This window comes from Phaseolus vulgaris, chromosome 7, assembly GCF_000499845.2.
Source record: "Phaseolus vulgaris cultivar G19833 chromosome 7, P. vulgaris v2.0, whole genome shotgun sequence".
Lineage (NCBI taxonomy): Eukaryota > Viridiplantae > Streptophyta > Magnoliopsida > Fabales > Fabaceae > Phaseolus > Phaseolus vulgaris.
In genome coordinates this window covers 4,461,322-4,479,269 of record NC_023753.2, presented here as the reverse complement: position 1 = coordinate 4,479,269, position 17,948 = coordinate 4,461,322, and the positions used below count along the sequence as shown (strand labels likewise).

General features: G+C 34.5%; 1 protein-coding gene across 1 annotated transcript; it reads right to left on the bottom strand.

Annotated features, from left to right (window-relative positions):
- Positions 1–398: 398 nt before the first annotated feature.
- LOC137827758 (probable ATP-dependent DNA helicase CHR12) lies at positions 399–17,786 on the bottom strand. Its single transcript, XM_068634064.1, is given in 13 exon segments — positions 399–609; positions 611–1,287; positions 1,709–2,314; positions 2,822–2,975; positions 3,054–3,261; positions 3,542–3,760; positions 3,909–4,168; positions 4,575–4,967; positions 14,491–14,640; positions 15,169–15,357; positions 15,693–15,757; positions 16,902–17,055; positions 17,413–17,786. Coding segments are annotated over 13 exon segments (3,303 nt in total). The 5' UTR covers positions 17,548–17,786; the 3' UTR covers positions 399–516.
- Between the last annotated feature and the right edge of the window lie 162 nt (positions 17,787–17,948).

Below are 17,948 nucleotides of genomic sequence, written 5' to 3'. Positions count from 1 at the left end.
TGTTTACGGATAATGAAAATAATAAAGCTTGTAATTTTGGGGGATGGAGGAGAGGAATCAATCTTTTTTTAATGAAGTGTTTATCCATAACTTGCAAAATAATAAAATTTGCCATTGTAAATTAATTTATATACAATGTTTATATTGTAAATCAATCAATCATTATAGCTTTTCAAGTTAGTAAGTAAAAAATTTAATGAACTTTTTTGGTTTTGCATTGAAACCAACAAAGCTATATTTTGTTTCGCTGTAAACGTGAAAATTTGAATAAAAAATCTAAACGTGAGGCAAAACTAAACATACCTTCAGTTATCAATTTGTAATTACGTAACATCTGGTTAGACTATTTTCTCAAGGAAAAATAGTGCAATTAAAGCATACAGCAACAAAATAGAGTATAACTTAACCTTGAATACTTTCTTTCATTAACTTCTTTAGCTAAATATGGATGTTGCATACATAATAGAAAAATCTACGCATAATACACTAAAGTTCCTTGTCATTTTTGCAAGATCTTCATGCAGAATCACATTCAATAGTTGTGCAAAATTCTGGCACCCATAGGCCAGGACTAATTAACCTCAAATCAGTTCCAGTTTGCTCTTCCGTTTGAAGAATGCCCTCTGGCATCAGATAATGAACCCTGGCCAAGAAAACTTGACCTCTTCTTTTTGTGGGTATTCCATGATAACATGTGGTGGTTCAAACCAGTTCCAACATCTTCGTATGCATTTTTCAGGAAATTTGTTCCTTCAGATTTGAATCTCTTTGAAGGGGTCACATGGAAACTATCTTCACTCGTGCGATCGTTTGCCATAGGAACACTTTCAGTCCTCAACTCTAAACTTTCTTCTGCTACTACTGTGCTATCACTGGCTTGTGCAATGCTGTCAGATGAGAGGTGGTCTCTTCTTTTTCCTTTTCCAGAAAACTTTGACATGTCTTCCCCGTTCTCCACAGCCTTCATCCATTGCAGATCACTCAATGTATCTGCATATACCACTTCTTTTCTTTTCCGCTTTCCAGTGACAGCACTGTTGAAATCTTTGGACTTATCATCCTTGTTAATTGGAGAATATACCCAATCTGGCAATTCGTGCTCTTCCATGAGACGGGATCTGTAATTTTCCTTTTGTCTTCTCTCTTCATCCATTTTCTCAAACAGCCAAAATTCCTCATCAGATCGAGCAGCAAGGCGGTTAATTTCTCTCTCACTCGGCACATCTGTCCCAAGTGAGCTTGTACCTCTGCGCATAATCTCTTCTAACATTTCTCTTCTGTCCTGGGCTGCACAAACCAAAATATAACTGGTTCAAATAATCTTCACCATTTAGCAATACGACCTAAGGAGCAAGGACATGGTAAACACAGTTGCATGGAATAATTAACTGATTCCAATTGAAATTTTAAATCTTCAAACTATTGACATGTAATAAAATCGATTTTCAAACAAATAAGAGTCCAAGATTAAGGACTACTTATCCAGGTAATCAGTTCATAGCTCTAGTGACGGTTAAACACATAAATGCATACTATAAGCGGATTGCTAGATGAAGGTTACAAAGATTAGGCAGCAATTTGCTGGTATAAATGTACTCCTTGTTATGAAGCAGTGAAAGAAAAAATCTCGCCTCCCCATCCCCATTTAGGCAAAATAACAATTGATAGATATTTACAGGACACGGCACAAGTACTACAAACTACAAACCTGTCGAAGTTGTGTTGAAAAGTCCTGCTTGGATGACTTTGGCATCAATGCCCATCTTTTGTTTTGCACGCTCTAGAATCACCTCCTCAATTGATCCTACACTAACCAACACAAAAACCCTAACTTCCTTTTTCTGTCCAATGCGATGTGCTCTGTCCTCGGCTTGTTGATCCATTTGCGGGTTCCAATCGCTATCAAAGATTATAACAGTATCTGCTGTTTGCAAGTTCAAACCAAGACCTCCAGCACGGGTGCTCAAGAGAAACATAAAGAATGGGGACTCCGGAGCATTAAATTTCCTTAGAAGATTGCCTCTTTCCTCAGTTTTTGTTGAGCCATCAAGTCTAAGATACTTAAAATCATGAAGTCGCAAATAAATTTCAAGAATGTCCATAAGTCGAGTCATTTGTGAGAAAAGGAGGACTCTGTGACCAGCTCTGCGAAGTTTTGGGAGCAAACGGTCAAGAAGTTCAAACTTACCTGATGCTCTAACAATCTCCTCCTTTCGATTATACATATCATAATCTCCCACGAATAGGTAGGGATGGTTACAACACTTTCTGAGTTGCATTGTTAAGTTTTGTAGACTTTTTGATTTTCCAGAACCTGTAAAATATACATTTTGGGGGAAAATTGTTAGGAAGTTCTAAGAAACCACACAGTCATATAGGGATGTGAAACAAGTTACAAGGCTGGGTAATATTTTTTAGTAAAAAGGAAGACAAGAATAATAGGTGGTGATTGAAAGCCACATTTACGTTGAAGTAGCAAATGGTCATATTTCACCAATTCATAACAAAGTTGCAACTGGCAAAACATATTAATAAGGGATATATATATATATATATATATATATATATATGGAACTGAGGGGAATAGGCTCTTGATTTACTTCCAAAAGGATGTGTTCAACTTATTTCACAAGCATGTTGAAAATAAAACTAAATTCATAGTTTGAGAACCAGCAATGGAGGCAACAAGTGCGAGAGGGGAATAAGATGACTACCTTTAGCATATGAATATCCAAAACCAAAGAAAGTATGAGAAGAAATGTACATTTTTATGTGGCTAAAAGGAGAAGTGAATTAGGGAAGACAAGAAATAGACACGAACCATTATCCAACCCAACTCTGCCTACATCAGTAACTTGTTGATAATATACTTTCTGCCAAGCCGACATATCACATTTGAGTATGACCTGAGATTTCCCAGGAAGAAATTTTTCCACCTCATCTTTTTTCCTTCTTAATATGAAAGGCCTTATTACCTGAAGATGGAATGAAACACATCAGAGAAGAGGGGAAAAGAGCATGAGTATAGGAAACTAGAAAAGAGAGAAACACACTTGATGCAGACGGCGGATGATCAATAGTTGTTCCTCATCAGTGAGGGAGACATCAACTCGGTCTGCAAAGGGGGCATTAAACCAGTCCTCGAAATTTTGAACTGAGTTAAAAATGTTTGGAAGGAGAAAATTAAGCAAAGACCACAACTCCTGCAAACTGTTCTGAATTGGGGTACCAGTCAACAGAAGTCTTCGTTGGATGTGATAGCTGCACCCAAAAATTTAAGAATTAGAGAAGAGAGGATCTAAACCACCTGAGTAGCACAACACTATCATGTAATGAATTGAGTTAACCATTGAATACTTTGACCATCTACATGTTATGAAATATATCAATTTTTATTCACTATATCTTTTTTCTAGTTCAGTACAGTTGTCAGGACTGTTCAGAGTTGTTTTAAATAAAATAGATGGATATCATAACCAAGAATTTTAGGGAAGTATACATATTAATCCATGTCATAAATATATGTTGTCTAGAATCATACCCATTGTCCAAGGTTCTTGCCAGAGCAGACTCGTGGTTTTTCAACCGATGACCTTCATCCACAATCAAGTACTTCCATTGAATTTTCTTGAGAAATGCTTTATCTCTCATTATAAGATCATAGTGTGTTAATAAAACATTGAATTTCCCCTCCCCTGACAACTCTTCCTTCATTGCTTTCCTCTCATCCAGCCGACCATCATAAAGAATAGCTGTGATGCTAAATCAGAAAGAAAAGGCACACGTGATTTGAGTTTTGGAAATTAAAAGTGAATATGATGTGCAAAGTTCACAAACAGATATAATATATCTCCTCTCCCCCTCCGAAGAGGGAAAGAAATAATTTACAATGTCTGCTCTGGGCATACCTAGGAACCCATGTTGTGAATTCATTGACCCAATTTGGCAGAACAGCCTTTGGAGCAACAATCAAGTGGGGACCGGTAACACCCTTGTTTTCGATAAGATATGCTATAAGCGAAATTGTTTGTATCGTCTTCCCAAGCCCCATTTCATCAGCCAAAATTCCATTTAAGTTGTTATTGAACAAAGAAAGCATCCATTGGAGCCCCTCTATCTGGTATGGTCTTAACTCTCCACCTTGAAGTATAGACGGTTGCTCAGTCACCTGTAAACAACTAAGTGGGTTATATTTTCCATTGTGCTGCTAAACTTTTACTTAGAAACAACTAATAAGGAGTAACTTTTTATTTTCTTTTCCTCAAAAAGAAGAAACTCATAAAAACGGGAAATTATTCAATACATTTGGAGAAGAAGAAATCCTCCTAAAGACACTATAAAAAAAACAGAGAAAATAAGATATCAATGAGGCACAGTTGACATTTCCTCAATTATGTCTAAAGGAAACCCCTTTAAAAGACAAGGCATTACCCCAAATAGAAACCAGGCACCTATTTTCCCATATAAGCTATTATGGTAAATGTCCAGTAAGAAATAAGTTTAACAAAGCATGAAAATTGTGTAGAAAAACTATGCATTTTTTCTCCAAGATTAAGGGATCCATCAGTACTTACCTTTTCTTGAATTGAATGTATGGCAGAATTGTATTGCCGCTGACCTTCAAGTAAATCACTGGAATCCCCATTATGATCAGAATCCATCATATCCATATCTTCATCAACAGGTGAATCCTTAGAAATTCCATTCTTTAAAGCATCTGACTCTGGTAAATCAGCTTCAGAATCTTCCAATGGCTCAAAATCTGAATATTTTTTGTCCTTTTGACGTTGAACAGCTGCTCCTAAATTTACAAGTAGTTTATTTGTTTCTTCAAGAAGCAAAGTTAATCTCTCATTCTTACTCTCTTTCACCATTCTCATGTAGGCTTCTTGATCATCAGCCTTCAAGGCTTGGAACCTCAATTTCTCTGCCCGAGTTGCCCTTTGTCTTTGCCTTCCATGCCATGCCTGCAAAAATATTTATGAGAATAAAAACTCTTGATAAGTTATATCTTAACCCACAATGAAGAGCAAAAAATTAATCTAAAATGAACTTGCCAGGAACTGAAAAAGACACAGCAACTATAAATAATATTCATCATATTTCTGAAATAAACAATGTTCTAAGGAGTAAGAAATTTGCAATATAACCAGTTATATATGTGAGCATTTCAGAACAATTATCTGTACAACTTATACAACAAATTGTATAACTAGTATGAGATGTATGTGATAAATGATATATGGACAGAGATAGACACAGAAAGTGTTATTGCATAACTAATAACACAACACAACACTGTAAGTGTACGAAATACTTGGTCCTCTGCAGTGCTGAAAATCCTATGACTACACTAAATTGCTATTCTCTAAATTTACTTTTGCAACCTCGTTTATCTCTTTCTATATCCATTTCCTAACCTATTCCCCTCAAAACTCTTCCAATGTTTTGGAATTTCAACTGGGGTCATTATGTCAGAATCATTACTTTCCTTTGAATGCTCTCTAGACACCTTGTATCATGTTTGAGATTTCTCTACAACTTGCCTCTCATCACATGTTTACATCTCTCAACAAGATAGATCATAGATGTGTTTCAAATTACTATCAATTAAATTCTATAAATTAATTACCAAGAAGAGCATAGTTTGTTATCATTTATCTACATTACCATGGCACTAGCTCAATGAATTTTGACAGGAAAGATCCAACTAAATCAAAATTCAGAAAAAATTCAATTTCTATTTAAGTCCAACAAGGAAACAAGACAGTTTAGGAGAAATTCAGGAAGAGAGAGAGAAATTATATAAGCAATTGGCACTTGCAAAATCAAATTTCACTAGGTGAAAGAAAGTTAATACGAAGTTCACAAAATTCATGTATAATGTTAGAATAAATGAAAAATATCCAATCTCATCTTGATTATATCTTAAGATAAGTTCACTTGAAGATTTAGAGTTGCTGAAAATGGTTGAGTGGTTTATATGTGTGTGTTGTAGGTATATGTGTATATATTAACAAAAAAGAGCACATGAGAAGGATGATAGGACAAGTTCAGACCAGGAGAACCTGTACCTATATATGTTGACTTTTCAGACTACATAAAAAAACAGCTTTTATAAAGCTTTACAAGACTATTTTTTGACAGCAGATACAACTATTATTTTCTTAATACTCCCCCTTAAGTTGGAACACACAAATTGAATGCACCAAGCTTGGAACAAATAAATTGAATTATTGGACCTCTTAAAGATTTTGTTAGGATGTCTGAATGTTGATCATTCAAACTAACTAATTAAGTAACAATCTCCTTGGACAACACTTTATTATGAACAAAATGACTATCAATTTCCATATGTTTAGTCCTCTCTTGAAACATTGGGTAAGGGACAACGTGAAGAACTACTCGATCATTAGAATATAGCCTAATTTGCCAGACTTCACAAAACTTTAACTCTTGAAGAAGTTGCTTAATCTAGACAAGTGCAATAGTAGCCAAGGCCATAACCCAATATTTTGCTTTAGAACTAGATTGAGCAATTACACCTTGTTTCTCTCTTCTTCAAGAAACAACACTTCCTCCCAATGGATCTTACCCAATTTGCATCACAATACCCATTTACCTAAGTATCTCCTTTATCTTCATACAAGAACCCCTAACTAAAGACCCATTGCATTTCAATCATCAATATGAGGAGCTTGCTTAAACTGACTAATTTTCAAAACTGCAAAGAAAAATTGGGTCTAGTTATAGTAAGGTTGTTGCAAGTGACATCAATTGTCCTATGGTGGAGGTTAGGTGGACCAAGTCACATTTGAATCATAGCGCTTGACAGTTACGCTTTTAAGTAGGAGTTGTGCACTGACTATTAGCTATAGCTTCTGGCCAAGTGGTAAACACTCAATCCAACAACTAGTATCAGAGCCAAAGTCACAAGTTCGATTCCCAGTATGACAATTGTTAAGGAAAAGATTGTTGCAGGTGACACGGTGGAAATCATGTGGGCCAACTCACAATCAAATCATGACGCTTGAATTGCTATGCTCTACGCTTTGACTACTAGTTATAACTTTTGGACTAGCAGCAAACGCTCAATCCAACAGAGTTTACCACCTAACCTCCAATACTTCTCTAGATTGGAGTAATTCCAATGTAGTATTCTAGATTACCAAGATCTTTAGTAGAAAGTGATTGAATAAAAGATGTTACAAAAAAGAAATATTAGCAAGATAATTTTCGATGATAATGCCAACATAAACTACTACATAAATAGCTTCACCTACCAAATTGAATAATTTGCTTCACTATGAAGAACAACACTTTGCAATATCTGAATCAATTTCCCAAAACATGCCTGTGAGAATAGCTTCAAACCATAGCGAGATTGACAAAGCTTGCAAACCAAACCAGACTCCTCTTAAGCAACAAAACCATAAGATTGCTCCATATAAATTTCTTCTTAAGGTTCACTATGAAGAAATGCATTTTTAATATCAAGATGATGAAGATGCTAGTGTTTGAAAGCAACCATAGCAAGAATGAGACGAGTTGTGATGATTTTGGCCAGAGGAGAAAAAATGTCACAGCAATCAAGGTCATAGATTTGAGGATAATCTTTTGGCACTGATCTAGCTTTACAACAACTCCAAAGTACCATTGCATTCAATTCTCTACATAACTTGTTGACATCCAGAAATATGAAGTGCTTCACAAATATTTTAGGGAATGGTAATGGAGACAAATAGAATATATTGGTCAAACAATATAAAGGAGAGATAAGAAGCCAAGCGATGATAAATAAGAAAGTTAGAAATAGGATGGTGATTCCAAGTAGATCTATTGGCCAACCAAAATTTGAATCCTTGGGATCCATTGTATGGTGACTAATTGAGAAGAACATAAAATTGAGAATCAATCTTGTGTCCTATATTCGTAAGTATTTAGAGGAGATGGTCCTATTAAATTGTCAATTGGAGAATTATTTTGGATTTCTTGATTAGAAGACTCAAGACAAACATAGGTGGGTTGAAGGACGGAATGGGTAAGATTTGTTGAAGAGAATTGGAATCTTCCAAGGAAGAAGAAAATAATGGGGTTTCTTCAAAGAATGTGACACAACTGAAATGCAGTATCAATAACCATCTTTAGAAGACGTGAGTATCCAAGAAAAATACTTTTGATGGTCCTTGCAGAAAGGTTGTATGTGCCTCAAAACAAATCATGAACAATGCAAGTATAATAAAAAATGACTCATCACAAAAAATGATTGAATGAGGGATTTTATTTTGAAGAGACGAAGAAGGCATCCTATTTATTAGGAAGAAGGTAGTGAGAATTGCATCATTCGAATGATAGCATTGACTAACAAGGTTCATGCAATTTCAACTAGATGCCTATTTTTTCTTCTTGTTCCATTTTTTTTGTGGTGTGTGTGGTCGTGTGAACTAATGAAAGATTCCTTGTAAGGATAAAGAGAGAGTGTATAAGAAATGTATTCTTTAGCATTGTCACTTAAATTTTTTTAATTATTTTTCAATTCATTCACTTAAATTTTTTCAATTCATTTTTTATCTCATTAAAGGACACAAAAATAGACAAAAGTTGAGATCAATCTTTCATTAAATATACCTAAAGTACATCAAGAATATTCATCTCTAAAAGTAAAAAAATATCTAAACCCAAAAGACGTGACACGACTTATACCCTAATACTAGTGTCTTTAAATAGATAACTTTACAAGGGTAATTCATTTTATAGAGACTTTGAAATGTTTTATAACAAAAATATGTTGTTTGGATAATTTTTTTTACAAGAAATTAAAATTTTATTAGTAATTGGATTACTTAATATTAGATAATTTTAAATTCATGTGTTTTTTCTTAGTATTCTCTCATTAACTCAATTTTGGTTAAAAGGTGGTCAACTTAGACTAAAATTGAGACATTGTTAGGATGACCACATTTTTGTTGATGCCGACTAGGATTTTTTTTTTATTCATGTTGATAAAAGTTATTTTTTTATTTAAATTGTTGAATATTTTTGTTGTACTGGTTGTTGTAGATAATTGTTATTTCTTGCTCGATATTAGTCAAGATTTTTTTTGGATGTTGGGAAGACTACTTTTAGCCGATGTGAACTAGATTTTTTCTGTTAATACATTGAGTAGTTATTCTTTCATAGATATATGCAATGATTATATTTTTATCATCAACATCAATGCTTTTCTTTGCCAATAGTTTGATAGGATTTGTTTTTCAAATGCTAACTGGAAAGCAAACATTAACAATGATCGTTTTTTACCAATGTCAATTGGGGGGATTATTTAGTTGACATCAATTGAAAAGTCAATAAAAAGCTCCAACGAAAATTAACACTTATTGATGTCAATCTAAATAATAGTAATCGAGAAAAAGCTTTATAAATACCAATTAAAAACATCTTGATGAACTTTAATCGAAAAATAACATCAACCAAAAAAAAATCATCAATATTGATATTCTTGAATTACTAAAAATGGCTTGATATTTAAATAATTTTTTGCATTTGGTAGTAATTGAAATATCTTATCGGGTAATAATTGGTTCAATACAACAAAGTATTTATTTGAACTCCTTTAATGATTAAGGTAATTGAACACATATTTAGTCTTTAATAATTGACAATTGTATTTAATAAAGAGAAAATTAACGTTAATGTACAATTAACCTTGAAGGAGGTCTTTACCTTCTTTCCTTTTTTGCTTTGTAAATTTAAAATCTTTAAAAACCTTAGTGTCTCCTTTGAGATTAATTGCATACTAATGTTAATTTTTTTCTTTAATAAACAAAAATGTGAAAATTACCAAAAACAAAACACTTACTCAATTACCTCAACCATTAATGGAGTTCAAACAAAATTAATTGAATTAAAGTTTTTGTATTTAAACTATTCTTTTTTTCCTTATTATATTAAGAACTAAATATGTCAATACTTGTTGTATTACTAAACCGATTATTTCCTCTATTTTATCCAAACAAACAAAATTCAAATTTAATAAATTTGAATTGCCTTATCCAAAAAAAATGAAACAATTTGAAATGAGATCAATTCAAATTCAATATATTTAAACATTTTAGAAATTATGAAATTCCTTATCCAAACACAAGGGAAATGTCTAAATAAATGGTGGAAAAAGCATATTTACATCTTGTTTCATATAGTTTAGGTAAAGAAGACCAAATCTGTTCGCCTAATTGATATGATTCACAATCTAATACACATAATTTGTTGAGACTACGAGCCATTTTCAACTTTGATAAGTTTGGATGTCCTATTCAGTCATGAACAAGTTTTAGAGATAGAGCAACAAAAAAAGACACATAAGGAGTTGTTTCTAGATAGTAGATGCCTTGAGATTCATGTTCTACGCCAATTACATTCCTATATAGCAAGTATATAACAAGAATAAGCATCAAATGCTACAAAACGTTAAAGAATTTGGTCAATTGACTTAGAGAAACAAGATCAAAAGGTCAAAATTTAGGAAAAAGATAACAAAATTCAAATTTAGAGAAGAAAGAGAGACCTGACCAATTCCTTTGGAAGCAACCTTAGATCTATTTGCTAAGGTAATAAGATACAAAAGTTTAGGAGAAGACAAGGAAGAAAATAGAGAATCAATACAAGTGATCAAAACAAAAGCGCTTGAGTCAATTATCCATGGAACTTGACTATCCATAGATTAAGAAACATAGGTTGTTGAAACCATAGGTGTTGAAGAAATTCGGGCTAGGTTGTTGGACTTTAAGCAAAGATACTCTTGATATTCCTTTTTAGAGAACTTTTTCCCCAAATGTTCCATCTTCGAAACATTCACTGCTTTTTCAGGAAAATCGTGCAAGGAGTAGCAAGTTTCCTAAACAAGGCCCATTCTCTCTTACGATAAGAACATTGAGAAAGACTACCACCTATACCATTGTGCCCTCCACGATTTGCATGAATGGTGACCATAGTAGATGATTAAGTAGAATCAGGAGTACCTCCAATCTTCTTAAGAGTAGCAATGCGAAGAAGTCTTTGTTACTAAATTTCCCATTGAGTGAAGCTCTTACTAGTAAGAATCTAATCATAAGCATGTTCAAAAACCTAGATCCAAAACCCTAAAGAACCAACACCATGTAAGTCTTCTAACGAGTTAATTCCCATAAACATCTTGAACTCCTCAACAGGGAAAAATATAATATCATATAATGATCAATTTGTTTGAGATACTTTCAAATTGATCATACAAGTGTTGAATGTCATTAGTAAACTAGCTTTGAGTTTTCTTCTAAAATAAGAATCATGTTTTGAATGTTCTGAGAGTCTCCAACATATTTGCTTCCGTTGACTCCTACAACATTGCACATTGTTGGAAATCATGTTTGATACTTCATTAAATTCAACTTCAAGATATTCATAATATCTTTGACCTAGGAACCACATTCCTATAGAGGCAGACCATGACAACTAATTCTTCCCATTTTGTTTTGTTGTAGTGATGATGGGTTTTCCAAAAATTGAAAAATTGGACCTATAAAAGCCATTTGTAGAAAGCAGAGGATAGTCTTCAAGAAGAGAGACAACTCTTACACTAGCTACCCAAATAGGAGGTAAAGATCAAGGTGAGACTTGAAAAGTTGAACCAGATTTAATATTCATCAAGATAGTTGCCAGATTGTGCTATTGGAAAAGTCGTCAGAGAATTCATTGGATAGTCACCGAAACAGTCACTAGAAAATTGCCAAAAAGTCATCGACAATCGTGGGCGATGGAGGGCAATGACTACTAGCCGTGGACGAGAATGAATGATGGTTGTCAATGGAAAACAAGGACGAAACATGACTGGAGTGACAAAGCGGGATCAAACCTACTCTGATACCAACTTGAAGATCTTTAGTTTTTGAAAATGCTTGAGGGGGTAATTTCACTCAGCAACAATATGTATGTGTGTGTATATTAACAAAAAGAGTACATTAGAAGGATGATAGCACAATTTTAATCAAGAAGAACCTGTACCTATATATCCACTTTTCAGACTACATAAAAACAAATTTTATTAAGCTTTAGTACTTTTTTCTGACAACAGGTACAACTAATCTTCTCTCAATAATAATATTTCACTGAGAGCATATACAACTAGTCTTTTCTTAACAAGTTCTATGTCCCTTAATATTTTAATTATCTCCTAGAATTGTCATTCATATTTCCTTATTATTCATAAGAACCTTGGGAGCAATGCTGTTAAACTCAAGGATCAAAAGAGGATAAAAAAGAAGATAAAAACTCGTAACTCTACTCATAAGAGTTATTGGTATATTAAAAATAATATTCAATACTTACACATAGGTTGAAAATTCATAAAAATGCATTAAACAACTACTATACTATTCGAGGTAATCCTTCCTATTATTAAACCTTCACGGATTCATGCCATTATAAAACAAGGCAGCTTCATGTTACTATAATACAAGGCACCAAACAGAGAAAAACAGAGAAGAACATAGAGGAATAGCAGCAATGAGAGTGAGCCGCAGCAAGCGATGAGTGCAAGCGGCAACAAGCAGCAATGAACACAAGCAATTGCAAATGTGAACAATGTCAAGTACGACGGTGGCGAGTGCGATGGCGGCGAAGCGGGCGGTGGCAAGCGTGGTCACGGGTTCGTTTTGGGAGTTGGTTTTTTGGGTTCTTTCTAATTTGCTTACTAACCCTAGCAAAAAAGGAGACAAGTAGGAGGATCGAGACACTCCAACAATCCTCCAATTCACTGAGCAGCACACCTATTGGCTCCGACCACACAGGTCACAATCCAATGCCCGTGTCTCCTCGCCTTCTCCTCCAAACTCGTTGAATCATACGTGTTTGCGAGTAAACTCGCGATTTTAACAACATTGCTTGGGAGGACCAATCCACAAAAGCTAGTTGTTTTAGTTTAAGAGTCCAAGGCCTTATATACCTCCACTCGGATCCCATGGGATTCAAGTCCCATACCTTGGAATTGGATTTTAACAATTACTCTATTCTAGCTTGTCTTTTCACTGATTAGTTGGGCACTATTCTCCTTTGTTCCCAAACACAGTTTGAGCCCTTAATTCCAACTTGGTACCAAAGCATAACTAACATCTTCCATGATCTGTCCACTATTACTCCACTGCTAAGTTTGAATAGGATGCACATTTTTAGGAGGAAAAGGAGATTTTTTTATCAGCAAGAGATATATCCTGATGTTGGTATAAAGGATACAAACAAAAAAGCAAAGACATCAGGATACAAGACAGGTATTTACTATTTAACAGCATTGCCTGTAAATAGCATATAACAACTAACCTATGTCCATCTAGAAACAAGTCCAATATATAGACCAGAATGCAAAACCCAAAACAAAGTTGATTTACACCATATAGAAGAATTTTTTATTGTCCTATACAAGTAAAATTCACCATCACTTCATCCCACATATAACATTATCAAGTCCTATCATTAATTTTTTACAAAACAGATTTGTTATTGTCAACTAATCTTTACCTCAAAATGTAGTTCTCAGGGCAGTATACCCATTGAATAAAAGATGATGTTTGCTTGGCTCCATTGTCTTGGTATAGCATGATATATCCAAGCAAAAGTCGTCTTTTTATTCATAGGAATACTAAGAACTGCATTTTAAATTAATTCATTGAATATAACATCATATTAGATGAATACTCCACTATTGAAAGTCACACGTTCGTGTTCGTACCCTTTTGTCGCAAAAAGAGTAACTGAGAAAAATACATTCAGAAGAACAGTATTGAAGTTTATTAGTGTTATATGGATGACGAAAAGGAAAGCAGGGACAACCAAATGAATATTCCACGCAAAAGTATATAGACAGGAGTTTTGCAAAGAAATAAAGGGTATGCAACAGAGTAGAAGGGCACTGATAATTAGAGTAAGTCTATCAATTAGATTATTGATATGCGGAAAGACAGCCCATTCAAACTATATGTTTATGTTCAACAACACCTTTTTGGTATGATGGTTGTGAGGGCAAATAATACAAGAGATTCCAAAAGTAGTGAGTGAGAAGTTGAGTGAAGCATTGAAACTCAACACCCACCCCCCACACCAAAAAAATCATTTGTTAAAGATTAATTATTTTGTTTAATTGAAGTTCGACCATAACTTATTATTTAAAGATGGTAAGTGTTTCAGGTTTATGTTTAATGAATTAGAGAGAAGAGAGTAATCAAAAAACTATTAATGTGTAATACTTATATAACAGTGAGTCTTATCTAGTAAGCCACCTTGACTAACCTATATGTATCATAGCAGACTTTGACTCTCACAACTGACCATGTACAATATCACATAACTCAAGAACTTCTGATTCTGACACACCAAAAGTTACATTATACCTAAAGTTTGAAATCTATTTCCGCATATGTATACATGATTTATATAATAAATGAAAAATAAGGGGAAGAACTGTACCTGGACACCATCATTCCTCTGTTTTCTCCTCTTCAAAGAAGCTTGAATTTGTAATTGGAACTCACGGACAGTGTTGAGTATTTCTGCAAAAAATTTCCTTGTTCTAGTCTCTATATGATTTTTCTCCTTTTCTTCTAATCTTGACAGTCTCTGCATTTGAGGAACTATATATGAGATAAGCTGTATAGAGTAGTTTCATTTCATATTCAGACACCGGAAAACCATGCGTACATCAGGAAATAGAAACTGAATCACTACACTATGTCTTCTGTATTTAACTAGTACAAGTATGACTGATGATCTATAACAATTGAAATTCCAGATAATTTTTTATTTCCAAGTCCCTCCACAAGCTTGCATGTGTGGATGCGTTAGTCTGTTTTCTCAAATTGTCAATCATACTGTTATTGTTCATTTGGAGAAAGAATTGATATTACAAATTACAAAGTTTTTAATAAAAGAAAGAAAGTTGTGTCCCTTCTTTGCCTATCCCAGGTGAAAAATGTTTGTGATATTTTTATTTACAGTCAGATAATAAGTGAATATAAACTCATTGCATTAATGAAACCTTAGAAACTGCATATGCAGCTATAATCCATGATATCCATGGTAGGAAACCAGGTTCAAACACACAAAAGGTAAGAGGGGAAAATACTTATCACTGAAAAACAAAATTACCTCAGCTTCCCGTTTCTTCCTTAATTGATCATCAGCATCCATGGCAAATGGATCTCCAACCCCATATAATGGACGACGCAGCCTCATCATGCCCCAATCAAACAGTTGCCTGTCCGGAAATGCACACTTAGTATTGAGCCAGTATTCAGAACTCACATCAGTTCGAACCTTCATCTGAAGCTCTGCAAGCTGTCAGAAAAGAAGTCCTTGCCAACAAGGACAAAATTCTTTGTCATTTCTCGGTTGCAGTTGATAAAAAATGTAAAAAATCAACTAAGTTTCCTCACTATAAATTCTTTTCAACCTCCATTACATTAAATAGTAAGCTACAAAGGTGTTATATACTTTTGCCTTATTATACCAGTCAAACTAGGTCGCACTTCAGGTGCATTAAAAGAAAAAGCAGGACAACTACTATAAAAAAAATTAGCATTCAATTTGTGAAAGTTTGGTAAGACTTGCAAATCATTAGACATGACTCACAATAGCTAAGCATTGTAGAAAATTTTCAGAATCAATTTTACCTTTAGTCCATAAAGTTCAAGCAAGCATTTGGTCTGCAGGTCCTCTCCCCTGCTTGAAGGCAATTCTGGATCAACACAGTAACACAGTTCTTCAGTAAAATTGTCAGAGCTCTTACTTAGAGACAACTACTGCTTAATGGATATGGTCCTAGAAGAGACATTGTCAGAGATAACTTGCCACTTCAAAACACTTCAATGAAGTTTCAAAGACAGAAGGATACTTTATTCACCCTCACTAACAAACTTATCAAAATATATGGGGAAATGTCAGTGTTTCTATGAGGTGATTGACGTGTCTTTCTAGGTGCTGAGGTGTAGTGAGGTGTTTGATGGAAAAGTGAAACAGATTATCCTCCTTGATGCAGCTGATATGATGAAGCAACTGACACTACTACATCATCCAAATCTGGTGAGTTGACTCAATTATCTTCTCTTAAAACACTAAATAGGCAACAAGTTTATAATCTAAAGGTATCTGAACCAAATATTGTTTGCTACGCTATATATGGTTTAGCAACATAAGACTTGAATTTCAAGTCATATACATGTTTTTAAACTATACACTATAGTTAATACACACTGATTTAATTTATTTATAACTTCATGGCAGACTCACAGCAAGAAGAGAAACATACTAAAGCATAAGAATTTGTAAGATCTTTGGTACCAAATACAACCAGGCAATTGAAAGTAATGATTGATAGGAAGTGAATGATTATTTCTCAATATATTTTATGATTGTAATGAATTGTTGTATAATGGTCACAAAGTAATAAGACTGAATGGTTTGAGGGCTTTTCTCCTCCTGACAAAGCAATCATCCTAACCACATAAACCTTTGAAATATATGTAATAATTATAGTTAGTTCAGTAAATGGGGATTGCAAAAGCCATACCACTAAAGATAATTAGTAGTATAACAACATTATGCAATCACATCAATCACTGGTAACAAAAGTGAAGGAGCTAGACAACATCAGCATTATCCTGGTATGAGAGGTTAGCTACATGAATCACATGATGTCACTTAGTTCAGTTTTAAGACCAAATCCTCATATACTATCATTAATGACTTTGCACATGGTGTGAGTGTTGGCCCCACCAAGGGTAGACAAAACAAGCACCCAGAAACTATGTACAAATTAAATCTAAATTTGGCACCAAGTCAACACGGAAACAAGCAAAAACATTTTCACTAGAATCATTAACCTTGAAGCTCATCTAACCGATGCTGAATCTGACTCCGATACCGATTTTCCCTTGCTTTCTCCAGTTTAAAACCAGACTCGCAGTTTGGACGCTGCTTCGACAGTGCATCTTCAAGATCCGTCATCAAATCCTCTCCAGAATTGCCTCCATCATCCTACAATTTCAATAATTACTACAAAATTACAAGCAAAGAAAAAATGTGGCGGTACAGTACAACATAACTGAGTTACAGAATAATCTAGAAGCAAACAACACCAGAAGTGCACGGATAGGGAAACTGCAACACAAAATGGCGTTGAACACACGACGGAACCGAAAAGGAAATCAACACTTTGCACATGGAGTAAAGTTGCGACGAAGCTAGCGAGTGCACGAAATTCAAATCGCATACACACATAGGAACAAAACAAGCGAGCGCAAAGGACAAAAGAAACGGCGAAGCCAGACGCGAGATTAAACGAAATCGGCGAGAAACGAAAGGAGAGAGAAAGAGAGAAAAAGAAAAGGTTACATGATTGCGGTAGATGGAAGAGACGGAATTGAGGATGTGAGGAGGGAGAGGGAGGTCGCGCGAGAGAAGGTTGAGGGCACAGATGAGTGTCTTGGCGTGATGTCGCTCATTCTGCTTCTCCTTCTGCTTCTCCATGGCGCGAGCGAGTCGAGTCACACAACGGTCCCTTATTCTTTTTTTTTGTTAACCAATATTTGAAATTCCCAATTACTCTGTGACTCTCACTCACTACACAGACAAAAACGCACTCTATCACGCCTTGTCTTGTGTTTACTCCGCTAGACAAAAAACCCTCCCTTCGCCTTCTTTGGGTATGAACGAATTTGGGGACGAATTAAGTTGTATGCTACCAACGCGGCACTCCTTTTTTCTCTAACTCCAAACGCGCCTCTATATTTGTCCGCAAAGACTTTTTTGCCCTCTCCTTATGTTTAATAAAAGTCCCTTTTAAAACATATTTTGTTGTTAAAACAAATCAAAACTTGCAATATTGGCCACTCGTTTAAGTTTGATTTAGATAATAAATTTAATTAAAT